The sequence below is a fragment of the Aspergillus aculeatus genome (genome assembly GCF_001890905.1).
Source record: "Aspergillus aculeatus ATCC 16872 unplaced genomic scaffold ASPACscaffold_7, whole genome shotgun sequence".
Classification (NCBI taxonomy): domain Eukaryota; kingdom Fungi; phylum Ascomycota; class Eurotiomycetes; order Eurotiales; family Aspergillaceae; genus Aspergillus; species Aspergillus aculeatus.
Window position 1 is genome coordinate 485,226 of NW_017962982.1, and position 20,088 is coordinate 505,313.

The following is a 20,088-nucleotide window of genomic DNA, read 5'->3' on the forward strand; positions in this document are numbered from 1 at the left end:
GGTGAGCAGTCAATGACCTCACTGTCTTCAGGTAAGGAACGAACGTTTGCGAAAGAAGAAAGGAGTGGCACGGATATCAAACCCGGGACTTTTGTCGAAAGTAGTCGTACAAAAAAAGGAGTGTCACAGATATCAAACCTGGAAATTGTCAAAAGCCTGGGCAGCAGAAAGGAAAGGAGTGTCACAGATATCAAATCTGGGATGTCGTGTACGAGAAACCCTCCCCGAGTCGAGGCTTGAAGGGGCTCATACTTATACACTCTACAAGAAAAGAGGGGGTCCCCCATCCCATGGCGCTACCGTAGTATTCACCGATTGACATTCAACATCCAGATGCGCCGGGCCAGGGCCTACCAAGACAAGCCCCAGTTTCACAATTCACCATTGAAGTGAATGAGCCCGGCATGGTGGAAATAACGGTGTGTGCCTTTTTCTTGTCCAACAATAAAGCGATCCTTGCAAGTCTCCAGGTACCGGTACCTAACAAGTCTGATTCCGTCAAACCACGAGCAATGAGCGATAGATGTAGTGGTGGGCTGTTTCAAATCGTTGAAAGTCCCTTTGATTGGCGGTGGCGTTCGAAATCAACGAGAACCTACGCCAGCCAGGGTCTGACTTTCATTATCCGACGCCTGGTAAGGCGGGGTCATCAATTTCTTTCTCCGGGCAGGACCGAGAAGAAAGGGTCCAATAGCCCCCAGGTACCGGTACCCTGTACCCTGTTACCCTGGCTTCTAGACCGGCATGGCGCACATCACAGTCGCATGGCACCCAGGCACAGCACCAAACACGATCTGGGACCGCCCTGCTTCAGAGAGGGGTCACTTTCAGATCTCATCAGCTGATTTGTGGAAGCATACTAGGTAGTCTGATGCAGGGTCTTTTGAATTTGAGGGGCGGAGAATTCTCCGCGGTGGCTGACCGTCCCAAGGGCGCTAATCGGAGGATTGAGGGTGGGATGCAGTCTTGCATGCAATCCCGGCGGGTAACTTAGAGCGGGCCACTGTAACTGGGCCATGCTCGAGTCACCTTGTTGTCGCGGGTGAAACTGTGTGACAAGCACATCCGCATCGATTGTGGGTTTGGACATGTCAACTTGATGGATGGGTTTTGTCACCTGGTTGAAACCAATGATAGCGGCCTCTAACCGATCCTTATACCCGGAGCAAACAGACCGGGATGTGAGCGATGAGATGGATGACAAGCAGGGTCTTCGGACAGTGGGGGAGGGGGCCCCAAGATGACCAACAGGAGGTCAGAGCTAAGGTGAGATGGCTCTTGGCAAGATGGCAGCCGAAATGCGTAGGGACGCCATGGCTGAGGTGTGAGAACGAATCGCAATCAAGAATTCAACAAAGAATCACTTCTTCGAGTCGGAGGGAGATGCGAGGTTTAGACTGATCACCTCAGGACCTGCTTCTGTGTGAGATTCGACCGGAGGGGGCGATGACTTGGACTTCCATTAAGCGATGCCATCAGATCAACCATGCAATTCGTAAGAGCTTATGCGACATCACAGTGGACCTTTGTCAGGGTCAGGGTCAGGGCCAGGGCAAGGGTTTATTAGTACCACCTGCATACCACTAAGTACAGTACTCCGCAGAGCATCAAACCAGCGCGACAACAGGATACCTCACACTGGTCACTCTGTCAACCCATATCAGCAGCTAAGATCAAATGAGTCCGACAGCAAGACAACTTTGACGTCTTGGCACAGTAACTATACAGTTGCATTGTCGAAAGCTAGCTTAAGTTACCTTTTAGTAGGCCCGAAGAACTACCACTCCATACAAACATCGCCCAGCATCCGAGTCCCACTCAACCCAGCACATACATATATCATAAGACACAGCCACAAGCCCAAACACCACCCACCCCACATTGATTAAACAAAACCTCAAGCCTCTCCACCTTATTCCAGAGCATCGAACCTCAACCAACTGGAACCAAGTGGGTACCCACCCTCCACCCTCCATCCTGAAACCGATCTCAACCCGACAATCCGGATCAACAAAGAAGATCTCAAACAGGCCCATGACTCAATGGGAGCGACGACTGTTTGCCAGGGAGGACAATTCCGAAGCATACGTGGCTGTGAAATAAGGGGGTCGTCGGGGGGTGGGAAGACTTCATATTCTTTCTGAGATCCCCTTTGAAGATTGTTTTGGGCTGTTGAAAGGAGAAAAGATTTGATTGCTTTCTCTAGGGGGTGTGTTTTCGAGTACATAAGACTCTGCAGCCGGGTCTGATGTACGATACTTCTGCGATAGAACAAGGTTGTGTAGATCGTCGCTTAGGTCGCAGGTCCAACTTTGTAGCTCATCAAACACATCAAACACAAAACATCATTCAGCCATGATCTGCAACCACCTACGATCATCGTATACGTGTAGAGAATGCAGACCAATTGACACCTTGCGAGTAAGGACACCAGAACTAATTGGAAATAAGTAGCTAAATACAACAAATGCTATAGCGCACGACTCACACGACAATAAACATCAACAGCAACCCAATGCACCTCAATCAATATAGTCAGTCATAATCATTACATGTCTCCTAATAAGTACAACTTCATAGACATTACCGCTTCATACATCGCACGGTCCCTCCGATCACGGACCTCACACACTATACATTATCTCCTCCATATGCCCTCCCCCGTAAAGCTAATCCTAGGACGAGACTCGACGTCACGCCTGCAACGTCAACCGGAACGTCTTCAAATCACGTGGCGAGGGCAGAACAATGATATGGTCCTTCGGACTATCAGGGACATGGAACTCCTCGTCCTTCCAGGGCAGATTCCACGCCGGCGGGTGGATCGCCTGGGGCGCTGTGCTCGTGCCCGTGCCCGTGCCCGCGGATCGAGTGTTCGTGCGTAGCCCGGCGACGGCGGCGGCGGCGGCATGCCGAAGGGGTGACGGTGGGGGAACGCGCCGAATGTCCGCCTCGGACATGGTGCGAACCGGGCCCAACCGTGCTATCGGGCGCAGCGGGATCATTGGGCTCCCCGGGTCAGTGGAGGATTGGTGGTGGTCTGCTGCCGGTGTGGTGCGGATGGTGGTCGTTGGCGAGTTGGTTGTCTTCTCGTGAAGGCTCATGTATTCGTGCTGAGACATGCGCTGGGAGAGTCGGTGGGGAGAGACATTAGATATGCGACGTGGGGACGGGTGTTGTGGTAGGCTGTCTTTACGGGGCAGGTTGTCTAGGGACTTTGCGGCCTCTGGGTCAGATGGGTCACTTTCGGGTCTGCGAGCAGGAATCGGTTGGCGGTTGAACAGGGTCCGGAGGGTGACGCCCGGCCCGCGCTTGACTCGCAACACAACCCACGTTGCGAGAAGAACGCCTAGCATCAGGGCCGCTGTGCCCCATACCGGTAGTCAGTGCTTAAGGTTCGGAACATTTCCTTCAGTCGATCAGTGCGGCTTACCCAAGAGACCCAGGGCCAGTCCGACCCGTCCTGACAGTGAGAGAGCATGGCTTCGTTTCTGGAGGCTGCGCATAAATGGCTGGAAAAGAGTGTGTGACAGACGCGTTCGTCGCGAGATCGAGGCAAAAGGCATTCGTAAGTGTCATTAACCACCAGGGCTCAGCGTTGGTTCATGAGTCGCTCAAAAACGAGTGGATATCTTCAGGGTGAAGAAGGGAAGAAAAAGCTAACAGACCAGCTGCGCAGGGCACGAAGAACGAGAGCTGAAGAGAAGCGTCAGTGGCTTGGACGCTCGATCCAGCTTGATATATCACAGTATTTCAATCCAGCGAACGTCGGCAGGATATATCACAGTGCTTCGATCTGAATTAGCGAACGTCGACAGCTCCCAAGCAAAAGAGGGGGAAGGTTTGGCTTGAAACTGGGAAGTTGAGTTGCGTGGTATCATGTTGCAGAATTTACGTATCACTTTTAACCTTTGTGCAAGTAATCAAGATGAGACGGTCGGCCTACGAAAAAGCCTTTTCTCGGCCCCTGACGTGTTCTAGGCCAGGCATTGTGATCCAAAGATAGTCAGAAGGTGTCCTACTAGGAGATGGTGAAACGACGGATTGTGTCTGACTCGTATAATAAAGTATACTAACCCGGAGGCTCGGGCCATCGGCAATGACGGCCATACGCAGTAACCCTGCAGATCCGATGGCTGAAGAAAACACTTTGAGTGTCTAGCAGGTTCTGGCAGAGGAATCCGTCAGCATATGACATATTATACGTAATGTTATTATATATCACGTACAAAGCAGTGAGTAGTCAGTCTTCGCAGATGGTGTTGTGCAGTGGCAGCCAAGTTTCTAGCGTGTAAACATACCGTAACTACCCCAGGTTTCGGTTTCGTCAGTGGCTCTCCGACCAAACGACTCGCCGTTTTCACTAAGAACCCCAACAAGGGGGGCTTGCCCCATCGAAACGAATTCACATGGAATAGAAAGAAGGAGTTGGGACGATCCCGGTTCATGCAGTCTCAGCCGGAAGCCTGGCAGTAGACCAAGTTGAGTTGAGTTTCTTGAGTCAGACCAACAACTTTGGCGGTCGCAAAGCCACGCTCATGTCTCAGTTGAACAAGAACATGGGTTCGTTGATTAGTAGGCAGTGGTTCCATCCATAGTAATCTAGTAGCGTTTAGTACTGTACATAAGACGATTCGCGCTGCGCCATCGAGTGTCAGATAAGCAAACGCCGTGGGTGTGGGTGGAATTCGACTCCGCCTCCTTTCCGTCGTCGCTTTTCTTCTTCAATACTAATATTTCGACCTCGGCTTGCGCACCATACAATAGAGCTAGACTTGAGATCAGCAGGCATACACACAGACACCACACCACCATAAATTCCGCCCCAATAATGGGACAGTTGAATGTCCACTCACCATGCACACATCCTCCCCATCCCTACACTCCATCTCCTTCTTCATCTCAAACCCCATCTTCTCGTAGATTTGAACGTTGGGCTCATTCCGCGAGCTCTCCAGGTAGCATTTGACCCCCTCCTGGTCCGCCTTATTCGTCACAGCCTCGAAGAGCTTCCGACCAATACCTTTCCCCTGCGTGCCCGGTCGGACGGCCACGATATTACAGAAATAATACCCCTTGGGGTCATCCCAGATCTGGCTCTGGGCCTCATGCTGACGGGCCTTCCAGATCCAATAGCGATTCGTGCGCAGGCCCCCGCGGCCCCAATGGCGCAGGTTGTTCAATGCCTGGCGAGCAGTGAGCAACCACCCTTGCGACCAGGTATACCAGCTCTCGGGCTCGGAGGGTGATTGGGGCGGGAGCCAGCAGGAGACACCCACGACGCGCGAGGTGGCCATTCGGTCGCCGGTCGCATCGCCCGTGTCGTCATCCGGTGTCTCCTTGGCAACTTGAAAGATGGCGTTGTTGATGCCCCAACGACATCGAACAGCGAGAGAGTCATGATTTCGTTCTTTATTGAACTATTGTGCATTGGCGGACCTCACATGACGAGCAACGTTGGTCGGGGAGAAACCCCACGCGACCCGCGCCAGGAGGAGACCGATTAGCTTTACTTGCTCTTTTTATTGATGTATATCATTCCCAGAGATCGTCCTCTGTTGGGTAGGGAATTGAAGAACCCTTGCGCATCAAAGTCAAGGAATGAAGACTTACATTGGCAGCATCGAACACCCACTTGAAATATGGGTCCTCTGCGAAGGCCGATTGGATGATCTCGATGGCGTCGGGGATGTCGGCCTCTGTGAGGGGGACAACTTCAATAGCCATGTTGGCGTTGGGTCCTCTACAGCTGCAGCAACGTAGAGTACAGGTAAGCTTATGTTGGGGGTGGGCAGAGGCGAGGCGATGATGATTCAATGAATGAGCGAGAGAACGGATAGATTTGACTCAGCACCTGCAGCGCAGTAGAAAGTCTGCATACAACCAACTAACTACCTAACTCGGTATAACAATGGGCGCTCGTCCGATGGGATCATGTGACCTGAACTCGAAAGATTTGTGGTGCACCGTTGAGATGAGAAGTTATTCGAATCTTTGCAAGATGGGAAATAAAGAAAGACCAATTGAATATGAACCCAATGAAGAGGGAGGGAAGATAGGAAGATAGGAAGATAGATAGATAGATAGATGTATGGGGAAGGCAGAATGACGGCAGAGGCCGACCAAAAAAAAAAAAAGGCCAGAACAATTGGCGGCGGCGGAATGGAGCGCCACAGCTCGACCCAAAAAAGGCAGCTCCATGCGACTTGAGACTAATGAGTGTCAAAAGTCCCTCCTCCACCTTATCACCTGTCACGCCTGCTGCCTTGCTGCCTATATCGAAGCTAATTCATCTACGCATCTGCAAGCCCTCAACAGCATTACCAGTAGTCCTATGTAAGGGATCCCATCTTGGTCGGTGGGTCCACGTTTTTAGTCTACTATGTATGAAGCCATGGAGACATCTGCGGTGCGGTGCGACGACATTGAGACATCGCATCTTGTATTCTTTCAGATCAAAGTTCTGAGGATGGTATCTAAAAACAAATGTAATCATGCAGATAAAAGTGTTTATATAGTCATGAGATTGAGAAATGAGAAAAAAGGAATGATCGCTCGAGGTAATGCAATCCGGTAGTACAGGCGCCGACCATATATCCAGTGCATCTGCGCCCCTTCCCAGAAACTCAAAAGGTAAGCTTGACACATATTCACCATGGAAGTCACCTTTACATGCCTCGATATGTGCAGAGGGTATCTTTCAGTGACTCGTCAACTCCAATCCTTTCCTGTAAGCTCGATAAAATAGACGAAAAAAAAAGCATAAACGTCGTGAGGTCTATTCCAAGGTCATCGGGACATCAAGACCCAGCCTGCCATGGGCTGGGAGGTGACACTCTATTCCAAGCGCACCCACTCGCGTGGAACGTCCATGCTGCGGTTCACACGGCCTCCCGGAGTCAGAGGTACATCGACACGTCCAAGACCCCGATCGTCATCGGCGTGCTCCTCATAGAATGACAACCGCGAGAAGTAATCCTGCAACACGGCCTCTCGATCATTGTCTCCGACAATGGTGTTGTACTCCGGGGGAGGAGTGACGAGAGGCGGCGGTGGCTCGAGCTCTTCGAAGGCAGGAGGTGCAAATGACGGCGCGCGAAGGAGATGCATCGGACGCGGTGGGCGGTCGACCGGTTCATCAGCCAGATGCGCCTGTGGTGGCCGGGTTAAGCCACCGGAGCTGTTGGTGAAGCTTCTCGTGACGGCGCCTCCGTTGGGTCGCTCATCTCGGTCGGAGGAGGAAAGCGATTGTCGGCTGGAACCCGCCCGGTTGATCAATGGTGCGCCAGGACAACCGCACTCGTACTCCTGTGCCTGTGGGGTTGGCTCCGACTCCGGTGAGGTGTACGCCGGGAGGTAGATGTTAGCCTGCGTGGCCTTGCAGGATAGCAGGTGGAACGGAGAATCGATAGAGATCTCGAAGTGTCTTCGCTTGCCGGGATCTCTCTCATCGACCTTGGAGAGGCGTAAGACAATCTGAATTTCAAATTAGCTTGCGAATATTGCCAATCAACATGGAAATGTCTCACCTTGATCCAGTGGTTTATTTGGATGTTCTCGTATGTGGTGTCGAAGTGTAGCCGTTGAGACTCGTCCCGGTTGCGCATTTCTTGACAACTCGGCAACTGGACATTGAATTCCATCTCGGTCGGACCGACTCCTGAGTCGCTAGACAGATTGCCAAGAAGATTGGTTCGGTTTCGATCCACCACCTCCTGACCCCGAGCAGCGGCTGCGCGCTGGTCCCAGTCAATGCCACCACCTGCCGTGACTCGCATTGAGCTGCCCGGATAGGTACTGGTACTGGCAGAGTCGGCTCGTTTCTCAAACAGTAGAACTTTCTTCGCCGGTTGAAAACGATGCACACTTTTGTCTGCAGTCCAGTGTTGAATATTCTCCGTCACATAGACCTTTATCCGATGGCACTCGACCTTGGCCAGGGGAGTGAGCTTGAAAGCAATAGGGACTTGCGATCCCAGAGGAAATGATTTCCCTGAGATCACAATGTCATAGTGCAGTTGATCTTCCCAGTTGCGCGAGATTGCGATCGGCTCGACCTGCTCCAGCGAGCCCTCCGCCGGCGTGCGGATGACCGGAACCTCTAGGCTGCCCAGCAGATTGGGCCGGAACGCACCGGCTCTTTCGACTATCGCCTCAAGGTCATACTGAACGAATCCCAGGTCGGTCTTGATTGTCTCTGGAAGAGAACCATCGATCGGGAATTCGAAACTGTAGAGGTAATCGCCCACGGGGAACAGGCGGTAATTGCGTGGCGGATGGACCGGCGGAGGTGGCGGATCATTCTTACCAAAACTCCGAGAGTGGTTGGAATTTAGGGATAGTCGCTTGAGGTCCTTGGCAGAGAACTGGCCGGCGTGGCTTAACGAGGTTGAGGATCCGGTCTTGGAAAGCAGCTCCCGGGTGATCAGGGTCGGACCCTCCTTGCCCGTCACAGAGGTTACCGGCTTGGCGTGCTGATAGAAGTGCGCACCGTAATCATTCTGCATCAGTGCCGTGTCGCCATGGTTGAAGTACATTACTCCGTGTGTGACGAGATCCTTTTTATCGTGAAAGTGAACCTTCTTGGGCGGGATACCTGTCAACAAAACAATTTGTCAGTCGATCCGCGTAAGAATGATAGACGTAGGAGGGAGAAGAGTTACCGTCTGGCCAATCAGTCTGCGCATGCCCACGGAAACAGATCGAGATCTTCTTCACCTTCACGCTTTTGGTGATTTTAAGATGCAACTGCCCGCGAAGAATGGCCGACTTCTTAGTACTGGGGTCATTCTGATCATATCCTTGCAGATATAGCACTGGCTCAGTGAGTGCGATTCCCACGGAGATCCCACTTCCTGTCGCGACTATCTTCTCGTTGCGCAGAGGAGGGAACGGCACGGCCGGATCGGAAGATGGGATGGAATGAGCGGAAGCCGGATAAGGTTGGTTGGAAGAGACGGTGGAGGAAGAATGCGAGCGTAATCGGCCAACTCTTAGTCCCGACGTGGTGAGCATTGTGGCATCGTTGGGATTCAAGACGAGCTCAGACACGGGGCGATGGGAGTGTGTTTGAGTCATTGGAGGAGGAGGGGAAGGAGGAGACGGTAGAGGAGGGGAGGAAGCGGATGGTGGCGTAATGGAGGGCGTAGAGTGGATCAGGGACCCCAAGCGGAACAGACGCTTTGCGTTTTCCCGCGGACCCGCCAACTTCTTGAGGATCGAGGCGCGACGACGGAAGCCTCGTCTGGCCGGTGGTTGCCCGACAGTGGAACTAGTATCGCTAGCAAGTGTCGATGTCTCGAGTGAAGGCCGCCGATCGGATCTCACGTGAAACGGAGTTGACTCGGACACTCCGTCGGGGAATTGAGTATTTGTACCACCGGGACTAGTAACCGACCCCAGAAGAACCTGTGGGAGAGGAGAAACGTGAGCCGTCATTGTTGTGCACAAGAACAATGCCAATCAACAGGCTGCATTCTTTGTGGTTGTGTAAGGAGCAAGCAGGTCTGAGGTGAAAAGGTGATGAGGTGATGGGCAGGGCCAAGATCTTTCTCAGTATGTGTAGTGTAGAGGAGGCGGAGGAACTGTGTCTCTTCCAAACGGGTAGTGGCGGAAGACGGAAGTATGGAGAGAGGGATGGAAGGAGAGGAGGAACAAGAGGAAGGTCAGGATGCACAGTGAAGTAAGAATTGGAAGAGATTGAAGAAGAATGTAGCAGGAGGCAAAAGGGCGAAAAAGAAAGAAGTAAGCACGTTTTGACTCTGTGAAGAAAAAAGAAAAGGGACTTACTCTTTAAAAAGAGAGGGATAAAAAAGGTAATATACTAGTCAAATCCCAGCAACAGCAGTGAAGATTATAGGATAGGGAAAATTAGATTTAGTCGCAGAGCCAGTGTTTGACGCACAGAGCCAATGCACGTAGTCGTGCGACCAGTGGATATTGGGGTCTTTTTTTGGCTTTTTTTCTGCCTCGCACTCGTCGAAAAAATAATAATCAATTCGTTTGGGGCGTTGTCTCCTTCGGGGGGGTGGTTGTTTGGGATCTTTTCTAGGTTCGGGCGATGATCGACACGCCGGCAAGGAGCGATGTGTCTCTTTGCAAATCGTGGTTGGTACACGCACACCGCAGCCGCAATCAATAGTAGAGAATGAATCGGAGATTCGATAGCACGAATACGAAATCCTGGGGAGGTGGAACGTGGAGAGGTTGCGCGAAAAAAAGGAGGTCCCCAAGAAGAAGAAAAGGTCAACAGCTTTCAGCAAGTGAAGACAGTCAAGACTCAGGACAGGGCCAGAAGCGCCGAGAATGATAATAATGCGGGGGTGCGACGGGGGATCGAGAGGGCAGTGATCAGAAATAGTGCAATAGTGGAATACTATAATATCGCCTCGTCGTCGTTGTCGTTCAGTCAGCAAAAGGATCAATGACAAAATACGACAAGTCCAGAATGAGGCGGTGCGGGTAGCGTTCCTTGGGCACAAGATCCTTATTAAATAAATTTGACCAAGTAGACAGAGACAGACGTGACAGACGGTACGTTCAGAAGAACGATGACGCGGAGGAGGAAAAAGCTGGTAGGCTCAAGTCCTATCCGGTGATCCGCATTACTAGACCTGAGACTTGCCTGAACTGGTTGGGAGGCTTTTTTTCTCTCTCCCTCTCTACGTCTTGTTTAGTAGGTCTCCAACGGATACATCAGATTGAACCATGAATTCACTATTCTTCATGCACTTCCGACATCTCCACGGCCAGAGAATCGGTACTATGTATCAATCAGCTGATGCGGGAGGCTGTAGTACTGTGGTGCACTGTACCTCCTCGTTCCCTCGGATCGACCTCGTATCTTACACTCTACCTTCTGGACAACAAATACGCTCCGTCGGGTTACGTGGTAAGATGGCTGACTGACTGATGGGAAGCTTCATGTGAATGGGAAGAGAGGGGAAAGCCGAGTTTCGGGGGTTTCATCACGCATGAGACTACTACAACATACTAGTGGGTGAGGGTCTCGAACCACATGCATGAAGAGGCAGTGACGTCTGACGTCCATCTGGTTCAGTGTCTAGAGGACACTGACACTACTGTGTAATAGCTCGTCTAGTTACTCATAACTTGACTAAGGAATTGATTGACTGACTGACTAACTAGACTACTGGAGTCAATCTGATGCCCAGCTTACCTGGAAGCCTAGTCTAGCCCAGCAGTAGACTCGTAGACTCGACGGGTAGTCCGGCACAGCCCTTCACCCGGCCAGCACGGTCATCATAAGATGACCACTTATTGCTCGCTCTTTGACTTCATCATCAGAAAGAAAGCCAATCCCTGTTGTGCTGCTCCATTGTGGACAGGTAGGTCCACCGGTCCATATCATATACTTTTGTGATTTGATGAGCGGCTGAGGATCTTTGAAAAAGATGCTGCCTGAAAGGGCTTGAGAGCGAAGAGGAAAGAGAAAAGCAGAAGACAATGTGTCTGATTGTCAATGCGGGGATCCCTGGCTGGCAGGAGCAGGGCGGTGTGGTGATATCATCGGGTCGGGCGGAAGTGGGGAGAAGATCCCTCCCTCACTACTACGGAGAGGACGTGCACTTCTTGCCTTTCCACCTGCCCTGGCCTCCCCCTCCCCCCCTCACCAGGCTCTATCCCCTCATCATCATCCTCCACTGCAATGCAATGGGCGTTCGTACGAGTGGAATGGGACACATGGGTGGAAAGATTCCATTCCGTCGGGTTGTTTTTGGCCGTTACCGAAGATCGCTTCCGATTGAGGAGACGATGAAGAAGTCTATTCGAAGATCCATGGTCTGATCCCCGGCAATGCTTCCGCTCTCCGACTTTCGCGATAGCTGAACAACAGTGCCGTCGCCACCACCATTTCCCCTTCATCCTTCTGTCAAAGCCGAACCCTACCGATCCGTGATTACCGGTAAATTGTGTATACTCAGCACTACATCCCTGCATCTCTGATCGGATGGTCGGCTCTCGAGACGGCAAGAAATTTATCCCCACAAGTTCACACAAAGTCATTCACGGTAAAGATGACGGCACGAAGTCTGCCGTCTGTGGCTTGACATGCACGTATAACCTTACATTTAGCTGTCGCCATCGACCCGGCAGCCCCCCATTCCACTAACTTCCATAGAAAAACATCAACATGACAAGGTGGAATTCTTATCAACCGTCGCGTGGTTCAAGATGTGCTGTCCATGGCAAGCACAATTCCTATAGGCCGATAGGTCATGACATCATCGCCGCCATCACCATCATCATCACCCTGTAACCCTGAGGTGACTGATATTGCCTCAATTGTCCCTGTGGGTTGCGTGGATAGCCAGGTACAGCACTTGATACATTTCTTGCGAAGACTACAGCTAGCAAAGTGTTTCGATATCTCTTGTCAGAGTTTCTGCTTTGGGAAACGCCCGAACCCTTGAAGTGATTGCCGACCGGAGAACCAGTTCGTGGCATTCCCCCGCAGTCTATTTAGGAACCAAGCATTGGTTAGCTGCATACCAAGACCATTGAAAACGCAGTAGAGCCAATCCACCTTGGGCGTGGAGCATCGGGATGTCAATTTGGAACGGAGATTAGCTTTTGCGCCCACTTCTGACGTACCTTGCGTCATCGCGGAGTCAGTAGTGAAGACCGTCAGGTAGGTACCGGGCCCCCTTACAGGGTGGATCACTCTGCCTTGCCGATTGGCTGTTCGGTAGGAGACAGCAATGGACCTGACATTTCGGAGGGGTTTCAGCCGGGGTAATGAGTAAGAGTTTGCGACTGGAAAACCGACTCCGTTCGGCTTAGCTTATTACCCGAATTCGTAGGGGACGCTGCTATATAGAACTGCCTGTATTTCGTGATTCCAACGCACAGTGTCGTCACCCATAAATCGCAGACCGAGCCGTACGGCCACTGCCCAGGAGGTGATCATGTAAACCAGCTATCGTCAAGTTCGTTGATATCCACCAATCCGTCGCCTTCCAGTAAATTCGGGTCCCCGGTCCCGTCCCCTCCGAAGGTATCATTCTCCATGAATAAATCATCGAAGCTGGACTCTCCCGGTGCCATAACATCTTCGAGGTTTCCCCCTCCTTGGCCGTCCAACTGTTGTCCCGTCAGACTGCCAACTTGGGTAGAGAACGCCTCAGCTTTCTGCAATTCCAAGTCAAACGCATCTCCGCCCGTAGGCACAGCAGTATTCATGCTATCAGCGCCCACTAGGCCAGCAGCGGTGGTGCCAGACGTATCGTTGCCTTCATTGCCCGAACCGGCAGGAACCAGGTGGGAGCCAGCGAGAAAATCATCATTACCAACTGCGTCATCGCCAAAGTCAAGATTCAGGTCGAAATCGTTGGGCCCGGGATTATTGTTGAGCATTGAGTCGAAGTTGAGTTCGTCCGGGCCGGTGAAAGGTTGTCCGGAGACGGCAGGAGTAGCTCCATTGTCGGTTTGGTCTTCCTTGACAGGTTCAGCTGAGCCTTGTTTTACGACATCCGGCTCATCCTGCGGCTTCAACACAGGTTCGACTTCTGTGGGCTCGGCCTTTATTGTGTCTGCATTCGCGGCTACGACTGGGATTTCCTGAGGCTGGGGGGCTGTTTCTGGCTCTGGCTTCACAACCGCATCCTCCATCGCGGAGTCCTGGGCAGTATGAAGTGCAGCTTTTCGCGCTTTGATTGCCTCATAGTCTCGCTCCAAGAACGCCTTGGCGATAAACTGCTCAAAGTCAGCCCCAACTCAGGCATCGAACAAGGTGACAATGGTTCTTACAATCTGCTCCGAGAGGCTGTCCAGAGCGGTCTGAAACTGCTCGTGAGCGACGGGGATTGAGCGTTTGAGCTGTGCCCTGTACTGCATCTTCTCGTGCGAGTTGAAGAACCGGGCCGTGTCAATGAGCTATGGGCTGTCAGAGGTCACTTGAACGAGAAACAAACGGGCTCGGATGTACTACCGTCTGGTTCACCGTGGATGTTAACACATCCAGGGATTTGGGGTTCGAAAAATCTGCCGCGGCCATGTTTGCGCTGCTGTTGCGACCTGATCGTACTAGCAAGAAAGCTGCTGGCAATAGACCGCGCTGATTTGCTGATGAGTCGGGGTCAGTTGGAGCTGATCGCACGCCGCAGCGATTGATGCAAGCAGTTGGAGGGAGTGTGATGGGTTATGATAGAACACGATCTGAAACCACTACGATATGTGATTCAGCCGGGGACTTTTAGCGATGTCGTGAGGGATTATACTCCCTGTACGGCGGGCCCGAGAGCCAATTGAATGAGGTGGACCGAGGTTCGCGTGGAAGTGACAGGGGAGGGGGAGGGAGGAGTCAAGGGAGGAGACTAAGAATAGAAACCAAGAAAATCCAGAGGGGTGACTGCAGGTGACTGATAGTTTGGTATCTTCAAATGGGTAAGATAGAAGGGAACTGAGGAAAGTGATAGCGCTTTTGCAATGAGGAGTAGGCGCGAGTCCTGGGGGGGGGCGGTAAGAAGAGTGGAGGAAGAAGCTAAGAATGATGATGGGCAAGTTAAGCGCCTAAGAGGTGTAGCTTTGAAGTTTAGCCGGCTTGCGGTAAGTCAAGGACAAAAAAAGGCGAGAGCCCCGTCACAAGGGGACTAACGCGGTGAGGCTTAGCGCGCCCCTCACCCCAGTCCCAGTTCGGAGCGGCTCTACTTTACTTACCTTACAGCCAGACTCAAGCCAGTTGACTTACCTTAAGGTACTTCGTAACTGACTGACTGACTGACTGTACGTCCTCTACCGTGGTCGACTCCCAGGACAGACCACCACTGGTCCACTGAGCTGCTAATTGAACCCCATCCCATCCACCATTCATCCAAACACTCTCCTCGTTTTGTTCTCCATCCAAACTTCCGTCAGCTCAGATCCATCGCAGCTTTCCCTCTGCTTTTCCCCTGTCTGTCTTATTCGCCTTCTGTCTCTCTTCTTCCTCTCTTCCTCTTTTTTCCTTCTTCCTTATCATCCACTTTCCTCTCTGTCCACCTGTCATTGCTGTCTCTCTTCCCTTTTGTCTCAGTGTTTCTTTTCTTTTCCTTTTTTTCCTATTTTATTTCTGCCTTCTTCCAGCTGTCAGCTTTTCCCTCCTCCTTTCCATTCCTCATTCCCCGTCAGCTGTCATTCGGGAGCTTAAAGCTGTTTCCACCACCACTTTTTGACGGATTCACTGACTGGTCGGGGTCGTGGTTGAGAAAACCATCTCCGGTCTCACTTATTTGCTTTTCAGCACCGTCTAGTCTATCACGACACCTCTCATCTTCATTTCACTAGCACTGCAATCGTCCGATTCAACATCAGTTGCTCGTACTTTGTGCTTGTCTTTGGATGATCTAGTTTAGCGCCTTGTCCGTCCTCGTTTACCACCACTCTGTCCTGGACCTTTTCGATTTAACACTCACCAACAACCACCCTCAAACCCCCCCGCGTCTGCTGCCGCCTTCGCCTACTTTAATTCTGACTGCGTAACGCCCTGCATCGTCCCGTCACCGAGAAATTGCATATCCATTCTCCGTGATTCCGTCAAACGCTTTTCCATCGACTCTTCCGCCTTGCAGCTCTGCATTTGTTTGTTCCGTGATCCTTTATCGTCCCATCTCGTGACTCTGCCCCTCCCTCCACCCCGTCAACAATGGCCGACAACGTCTCCGCTGCGACCGCTACCACCCTCCCCCCTCCTCCCCAATCTTCTACGGTTGCCTCCAACCAGCAGTACGATGCATCTCAGGGCAACGGCCAAGCCAATCCTTCCCACATGCCACCACCTCCCCGCCCGCCCGTGGTGATCCCACAAAACACCAATCCAATCCCGACCGCCATCACATCGCCCATGTCTGGCAATATGATGTCTCCGACCAGCGCTGGTGGCTTCGTGCGTCGGGCGGCCCCTGAGCCAAACAAGAGGGCCCTTTATGTCGGTGGCCTCGATCCCCGAGTGACTGAGGATATCCTGAAACAAATTTTTGAGACTACCGGTCATGTTGTTAGCGTCAAGATCATCCCCGACAAGAACGTAGGTGTTTTTTCCCTCACACCTTCACTGGCCTCTGGCATTCTTAATGCCCCAATATTTTATTGAAGCACGCTCATCCTCCCTACTGACAGTCACAGAAGTTCAACAGCAAAGGTTACAACTACGGCTTTGTCGAGTTTGATGACCCCGGTGCTGCTGAGAGAGCGATGCAGACGCTCAATGGGCGCCGTATCCATCAGTCGGTATGTACATTTGGGCTTATTTGGTGTTTGTTCGGCAGGTACTGATTTATGTCCTTGTCTCTCTTTTACAGGAAATTCGTGTCAACTGGGCCTACCAATCCAACAATACGAACAAGGAGGACACCTCGGGCCATTTCCACATCTTCGTTGGTGATCTGAGTAATGAAGTAAACGACGAGGTGTTGATGCAAGCCTTCTCTGCCTTCGGTTCCGTGTCTGAGGCTCGGGTCATGTGGGATATGAAAACTGGTCGCTCCCGAGGATATGGTTTCGTTGCATTCCGTGACCGCTCCGATGCCGACAAGGCTTTGAACTCCATGGATGGGGAATGGTTAGGCTCGCGTGCAATCCGTTGTAACTGGGCCAACCAGAAGGGTCAACCTTCGATCTCTCAGCAACAGGCCATGGCCGCAATGGGCATGGCACCCGCTACGCAGTATGGCCATCACAACTTCCCTACCCACGGCATCCAGAGCTACGACATGGTCGTCTCACAAACCCCGCAGTGGCAGACCACGTGCTACGTGGGCAACTTGACCCCTTACACCACGCAGAACGACCTGGTGCCACTCTTTCAGAACTTTGGCTACGTGCTCGAGACTCGTCTGCAGGCGGACCGTGGATTTGCCTTCATCAAGATGGACTCGCATGAGAATGCGGCCATGGCCATCTGTCAGCTCAATGGTTACAACGTCAATGGACGCCCTCTGAAGTGCAGCGTATGTCCTCCTCGCTCCCCGTGTCTCAGTCCCGATGCTAATTGACCACGTAGTGGGGCAAGGATCGTCCTCCTACTGGCCAGTTCGACAACTTCTCTGGCCAGCAGGCCAGCTCACCTTTCAACTCTAGTCCCACTCCGTACTTTCCTCAGTACGGCGGTCCTGGGGGACCCATGACCCCTCAAGGTAGCTCGTTTGCGCCCTAGTGTGGGGTTTCCCGCTAACTCTCTGGCTCCAGGCCCCAACCCAGCCGGTAGAGGATGGGACCAATCCGGAATGGGTGGTCAAGGCTACGGCCAAGTTCCTGGCAACGCAGGATACGGCCGCGGCCAAGGCGCCCCAGCCTCTGGGTGGAACCAGCCAAACAATGCCAATTTCGGCAATGGCTTCGGTGGCTATCAAGCGTAGCCTGTTCTCGATATATGCTGCCGCAAGCACTGGTAGTCGGCGGTCTGTACCGGCAAAAGCGTTAAGCATCAGCCCCTGCCTTTCCTTCTTCCTTTCTCCCTAATACTTTTACATTTCAACTGTTTCTGTCTTTCCATCATTTTCAACACTGCTTTTCTTTTTCTCTCTTCTCTTCTTTCTTTTCTTCATGGCTGCCCCCTACAAGGTGGGTTTTTAAAGCGCATCTCCCATTCTCCATTCTTCTTTTTGAAATGAAATTTGTGTGTTATCGTACACCCAATACCCCAAATCCGCTTTGTTGACTCAAGTTTCCATATGCTGTCTTCTTTGAACGAATGCGCGCAACTTTGATCAAAGGCTAAGCTTCTTGGGCTTCTCACTTAAGCGTTCTGCGGACTAAACTAAAAGTACTGACCATTCTCATTCTATTCCTGACATTTCCTCTTTGGTCGATTATTGAATAAATAGCTCGCTGGTGTCGTACGATTAGTATGTATAAGCACAGCCTGTTGAAGATCGATGTCCTTTGCTTTCGGGCTGCGTGAATCATGGCTTTCTGTTTTCTTCTTTTATTTGTCCACGGGAAGCTAGGGCTTTCCCTGCGATTTTGAGACTCGCTGTTTGAGCATCGTTGTTGATCCAATCGACACCGAGTTTCTTCTTTTCTGTTTGCCGGTTTTTACTCGTCTGGCCGGGTTGGTTGGCACAGTCTTCCCAGTTTGTGATACCATTGTCTGTTCAGGTGACTTTCTTCTAGTCCAAATTCCAACTTCGGGCTCTTGGTGTCCTGAGACCGTGCCCACATGATTTTCCAGTTTCATGCTGATGTTGCTGGGATTTGTTTCTTATTCCTGATCTTGCTGGAGTAATGGTTGGGTTTGCCCGTGATTTATGTCACTGTAGGTGTCTGCATCGTATGGTGATTTTAGAGTTCATTCCGAGCGTCTTGTGGACAGGCAAGCCTCTGCCTGTATTTATCTGGGCTTCGTATTTACCATGAGTTGCTGAAGCATTAGTTATAGTAGGTAACCTAGTAGTCTGCAAACTGTAAGATGTTGATGCTAAAATAGAACCAACCAGGCGGGCTGCGGGGAGGAAGGAGACCGACTGGGGCGGCAGCTGCTAACCTTGAAGGTACCGTACCGTACCGTACCGATCCTCATCCGCCCACCGCCTGGACCCTTTTCTTCTTGGCCGATCGATCGATGCCTTGCGGCCCCCTCTTCCCCCCCTTCCTCTTCCTCTGTCTCTTCCTCCTCCCTTTCCTACCCTACCAACGCTTGCACCACAGCTGATGAACAACCTCGCCGACACTCCTACCGGGACACTGGATGTGGGCATGCTAAAGATCGGTTAGTCGCGCCCAGCCTGCGCCAATGGAAGATGCAGGCAATAGCAGCGGTGCGGCACTCTCGCTGGACGACAATGACCGGCGTGCCGGGCGCATGCGCTCGGGAAGCGCAAGCAGCGGCCATAAGCGCAGCACGTCAGGCTCCTTACTGTCCCGATTATCCTTCCTGCGAATGATCCAGGCGACCCAGAACACGGCCGAGCGAAGCCATTCGGGCCTCGAGCGCGATGACGGCGACGAACTCACCTCCGGCTTACGGGGCGGACGGGCCATGTCCAATGCGATCCAGCAACATCGGAGGACGCGTCGGAGACGCGGCTCGCTACGCAAGACGGCCCTCTTGGGCACCCGGCTCGACTATCGAGACAAGAAGACCGCAAGGGTGCCGGCGGATGTACTGCGAGGGGACAGCAGTGGGAGCGGCGAACCCCGACCGGGACCGACCCCCTTACCCTCCTCCCCTTCCTCATCCTCTTCCACCAACCCACGAATGCGATATCTAGCCGACCCCGTGTCGCGCGCAGACGGTGAAAATATACCGCTCAGGAACCTCGGCTCCCAACCCGGGGATGAGACGGATACCACATGGACGCTCATGGATGCACCACAACGCGCCCGGGCGGCCGCGCCGGCGGCGACGACGACAACGACGCCTCGCCAGTCCAGCCCGGCGAAAAACAGTCTCCTTGGAGTCGGCGATGAGATGATGACGACGGACGACGAAGAGATCATCTCCTTCCCGCGGGCCAGCAGTACCAGTACCGCATTGCATTCGTCCTCCACCACCGGCGGCGCGACGGGCCTGCGCCTGCCCTCCGCCTCGTCGGCCTCCGATTCCTACTACACTCTGCAGACGGATCCGACGTACCGAGCTCTGCACCGGGCCAAGTCGCCACTGGCCACGCACGCGGTGGATATGGCTGCCAGCTCGCAGATGGTGTGGGACTACTCGGAGACGGAGTGGTGGGGGTGGATCATCCTGATTGTGACGTGGCTGGTGTTCGTTGTGGGGATGGGGAGCTGCTTCGGGGTCTGGAGCTGGGCGTGGGATGTCGGAGAGACGCCGTACGCGCCCCCGGAGCTGGAGGATGATCCCACCCTGCCGATCGTCGGGTATTATCCGGCGTTGATCATCCTGACCGCGGTCATGTCGTGGGTGTGGGTGGTGGTCGCATGGGTGGGGATGAAGTACTTCAAGCATGCGAACATCTCTGGGGAGGACATCTGACGTTGTCCCTTGTGGTCTGGTTTCTTTATGATTCTTCGGTTCACACTTCGGTTCACACGTGAGCCGCTTATTGTTCGCTCTGTACTGTACATAGTTTAATTGCGCTTCCGTGTCGATGGTCCCGTCCCAGCATAGCAACTTTATTATATCATAAC

At 52.6% G+C, this 20,088-nt stretch overlaps 5 protein-coding genes across 5 annotated transcripts; 2 read left to right on the top strand and 3 right to left on the bottom strand.

Annotated features, from left to right (window-relative positions):
- Positions 1 to 4,302: 4,302 nt before the first annotated feature.
- On the bottom strand, positions 4,303 to 6,123 carry ASPACDRAFT_118257 (GNAT family N-acetyltransferase). The gene is made up of 3 exons (XM_020196152.1): positions 5,614 to 6,123; positions 4,857 to 5,420; positions 4,303 to 4,769 (listed from the first exon to the last, which is right to left on the bottom strand). Exons 1-3 carry the CDS (start codon positions 5,725 to 5,727, stop codon positions 4,731 to 4,733), a joined length of 717 nt encoding a protein of 238 aa, XP_020056553.1. The 5' UTR covers positions 5,728 to 6,123; the 3' UTR covers positions 4,303 to 4,730.
- Positions 6,124 to 6,407: 284 nt separating this feature from the next.
- Positions 6,408 to 8,592, bottom strand: ASPACDRAFT_78145 (arrestin C-terminal domain-containing protein). The gene is made up of 2 exons (XM_020205119.1): positions 7,530 to 8,592; positions 6,408 to 7,476 (listed from the first exon to the last, which is right to left on the bottom strand). Exons 1-2 carry the CDS (start codon positions 8,535 to 8,537, stop codon positions 6,838 to 6,840), a joined length of 1,647 nt encoding a protein of 548 aa, XP_020056554.1. The 5' UTR covers positions 8,538 to 8,592; the 3' UTR covers positions 6,408 to 6,837.
- Positions 8,593 to 12,927: 4,335 nt separating this feature from the next.
- ASPACDRAFT_52007 (uncharacterized protein) lies at positions 12,928 to 14,017 on the bottom strand (the record flags this gene model as incomplete). The annotated part of the gene is made up of 3 exons (XM_020202558.1): positions 12,928 to 13,716; positions 13,771 to 13,896; positions 13,952 to 14,017. The coding sequence occupies 3 exons, from the start codon at positions 14,015 to 14,017 to the stop codon at positions 12,928 to 12,930; spliced, it is 981 nt and encodes a 326-aa protein (XP_020056555.1).
- A 1,626-nt stretch (positions 14,018 to 15,643) lies between these two features.
- On the top strand, positions 15,644 to 17,354 carry ASPACDRAFT_42801 (nuclear and cytoplasmic polyadenylated RNA-binding protein pub1; the record flags this gene model as incomplete). The annotated part of the gene is made up of 5 exons (XM_020201155.1): positions 15,644 to 16,024; positions 16,123 to 16,227; positions 16,299 to 16,946; positions 17,000 to 17,132; positions 17,185 to 17,354. 5 exons carry the CDS (start codon positions 15,644 to 15,646, stop codon positions 17,352 to 17,354), a joined length of 1,437 nt encoding a protein of 478 aa, XP_020056556.1.
- A 1,320-nt stretch (positions 17,355 to 18,674) lies between these two features.
- Positions 18,675 to 20,085, top strand: ASPACDRAFT_78150 (PIG-Y family protein). The gene has a single exon (XM_020205120.1). It carries the CDS (start codon positions 18,731 to 18,733, stop codon positions 19,931 to 19,933), a length of 1,203 nt encoding a protein of 400 aa, XP_020056557.1. The 5' UTR covers positions 18,675 to 18,730; the 3' UTR covers positions 19,934 to 20,085.
- The last annotated feature ends 3 nt before the right edge of the window (positions 20,086 to 20,088 follow it).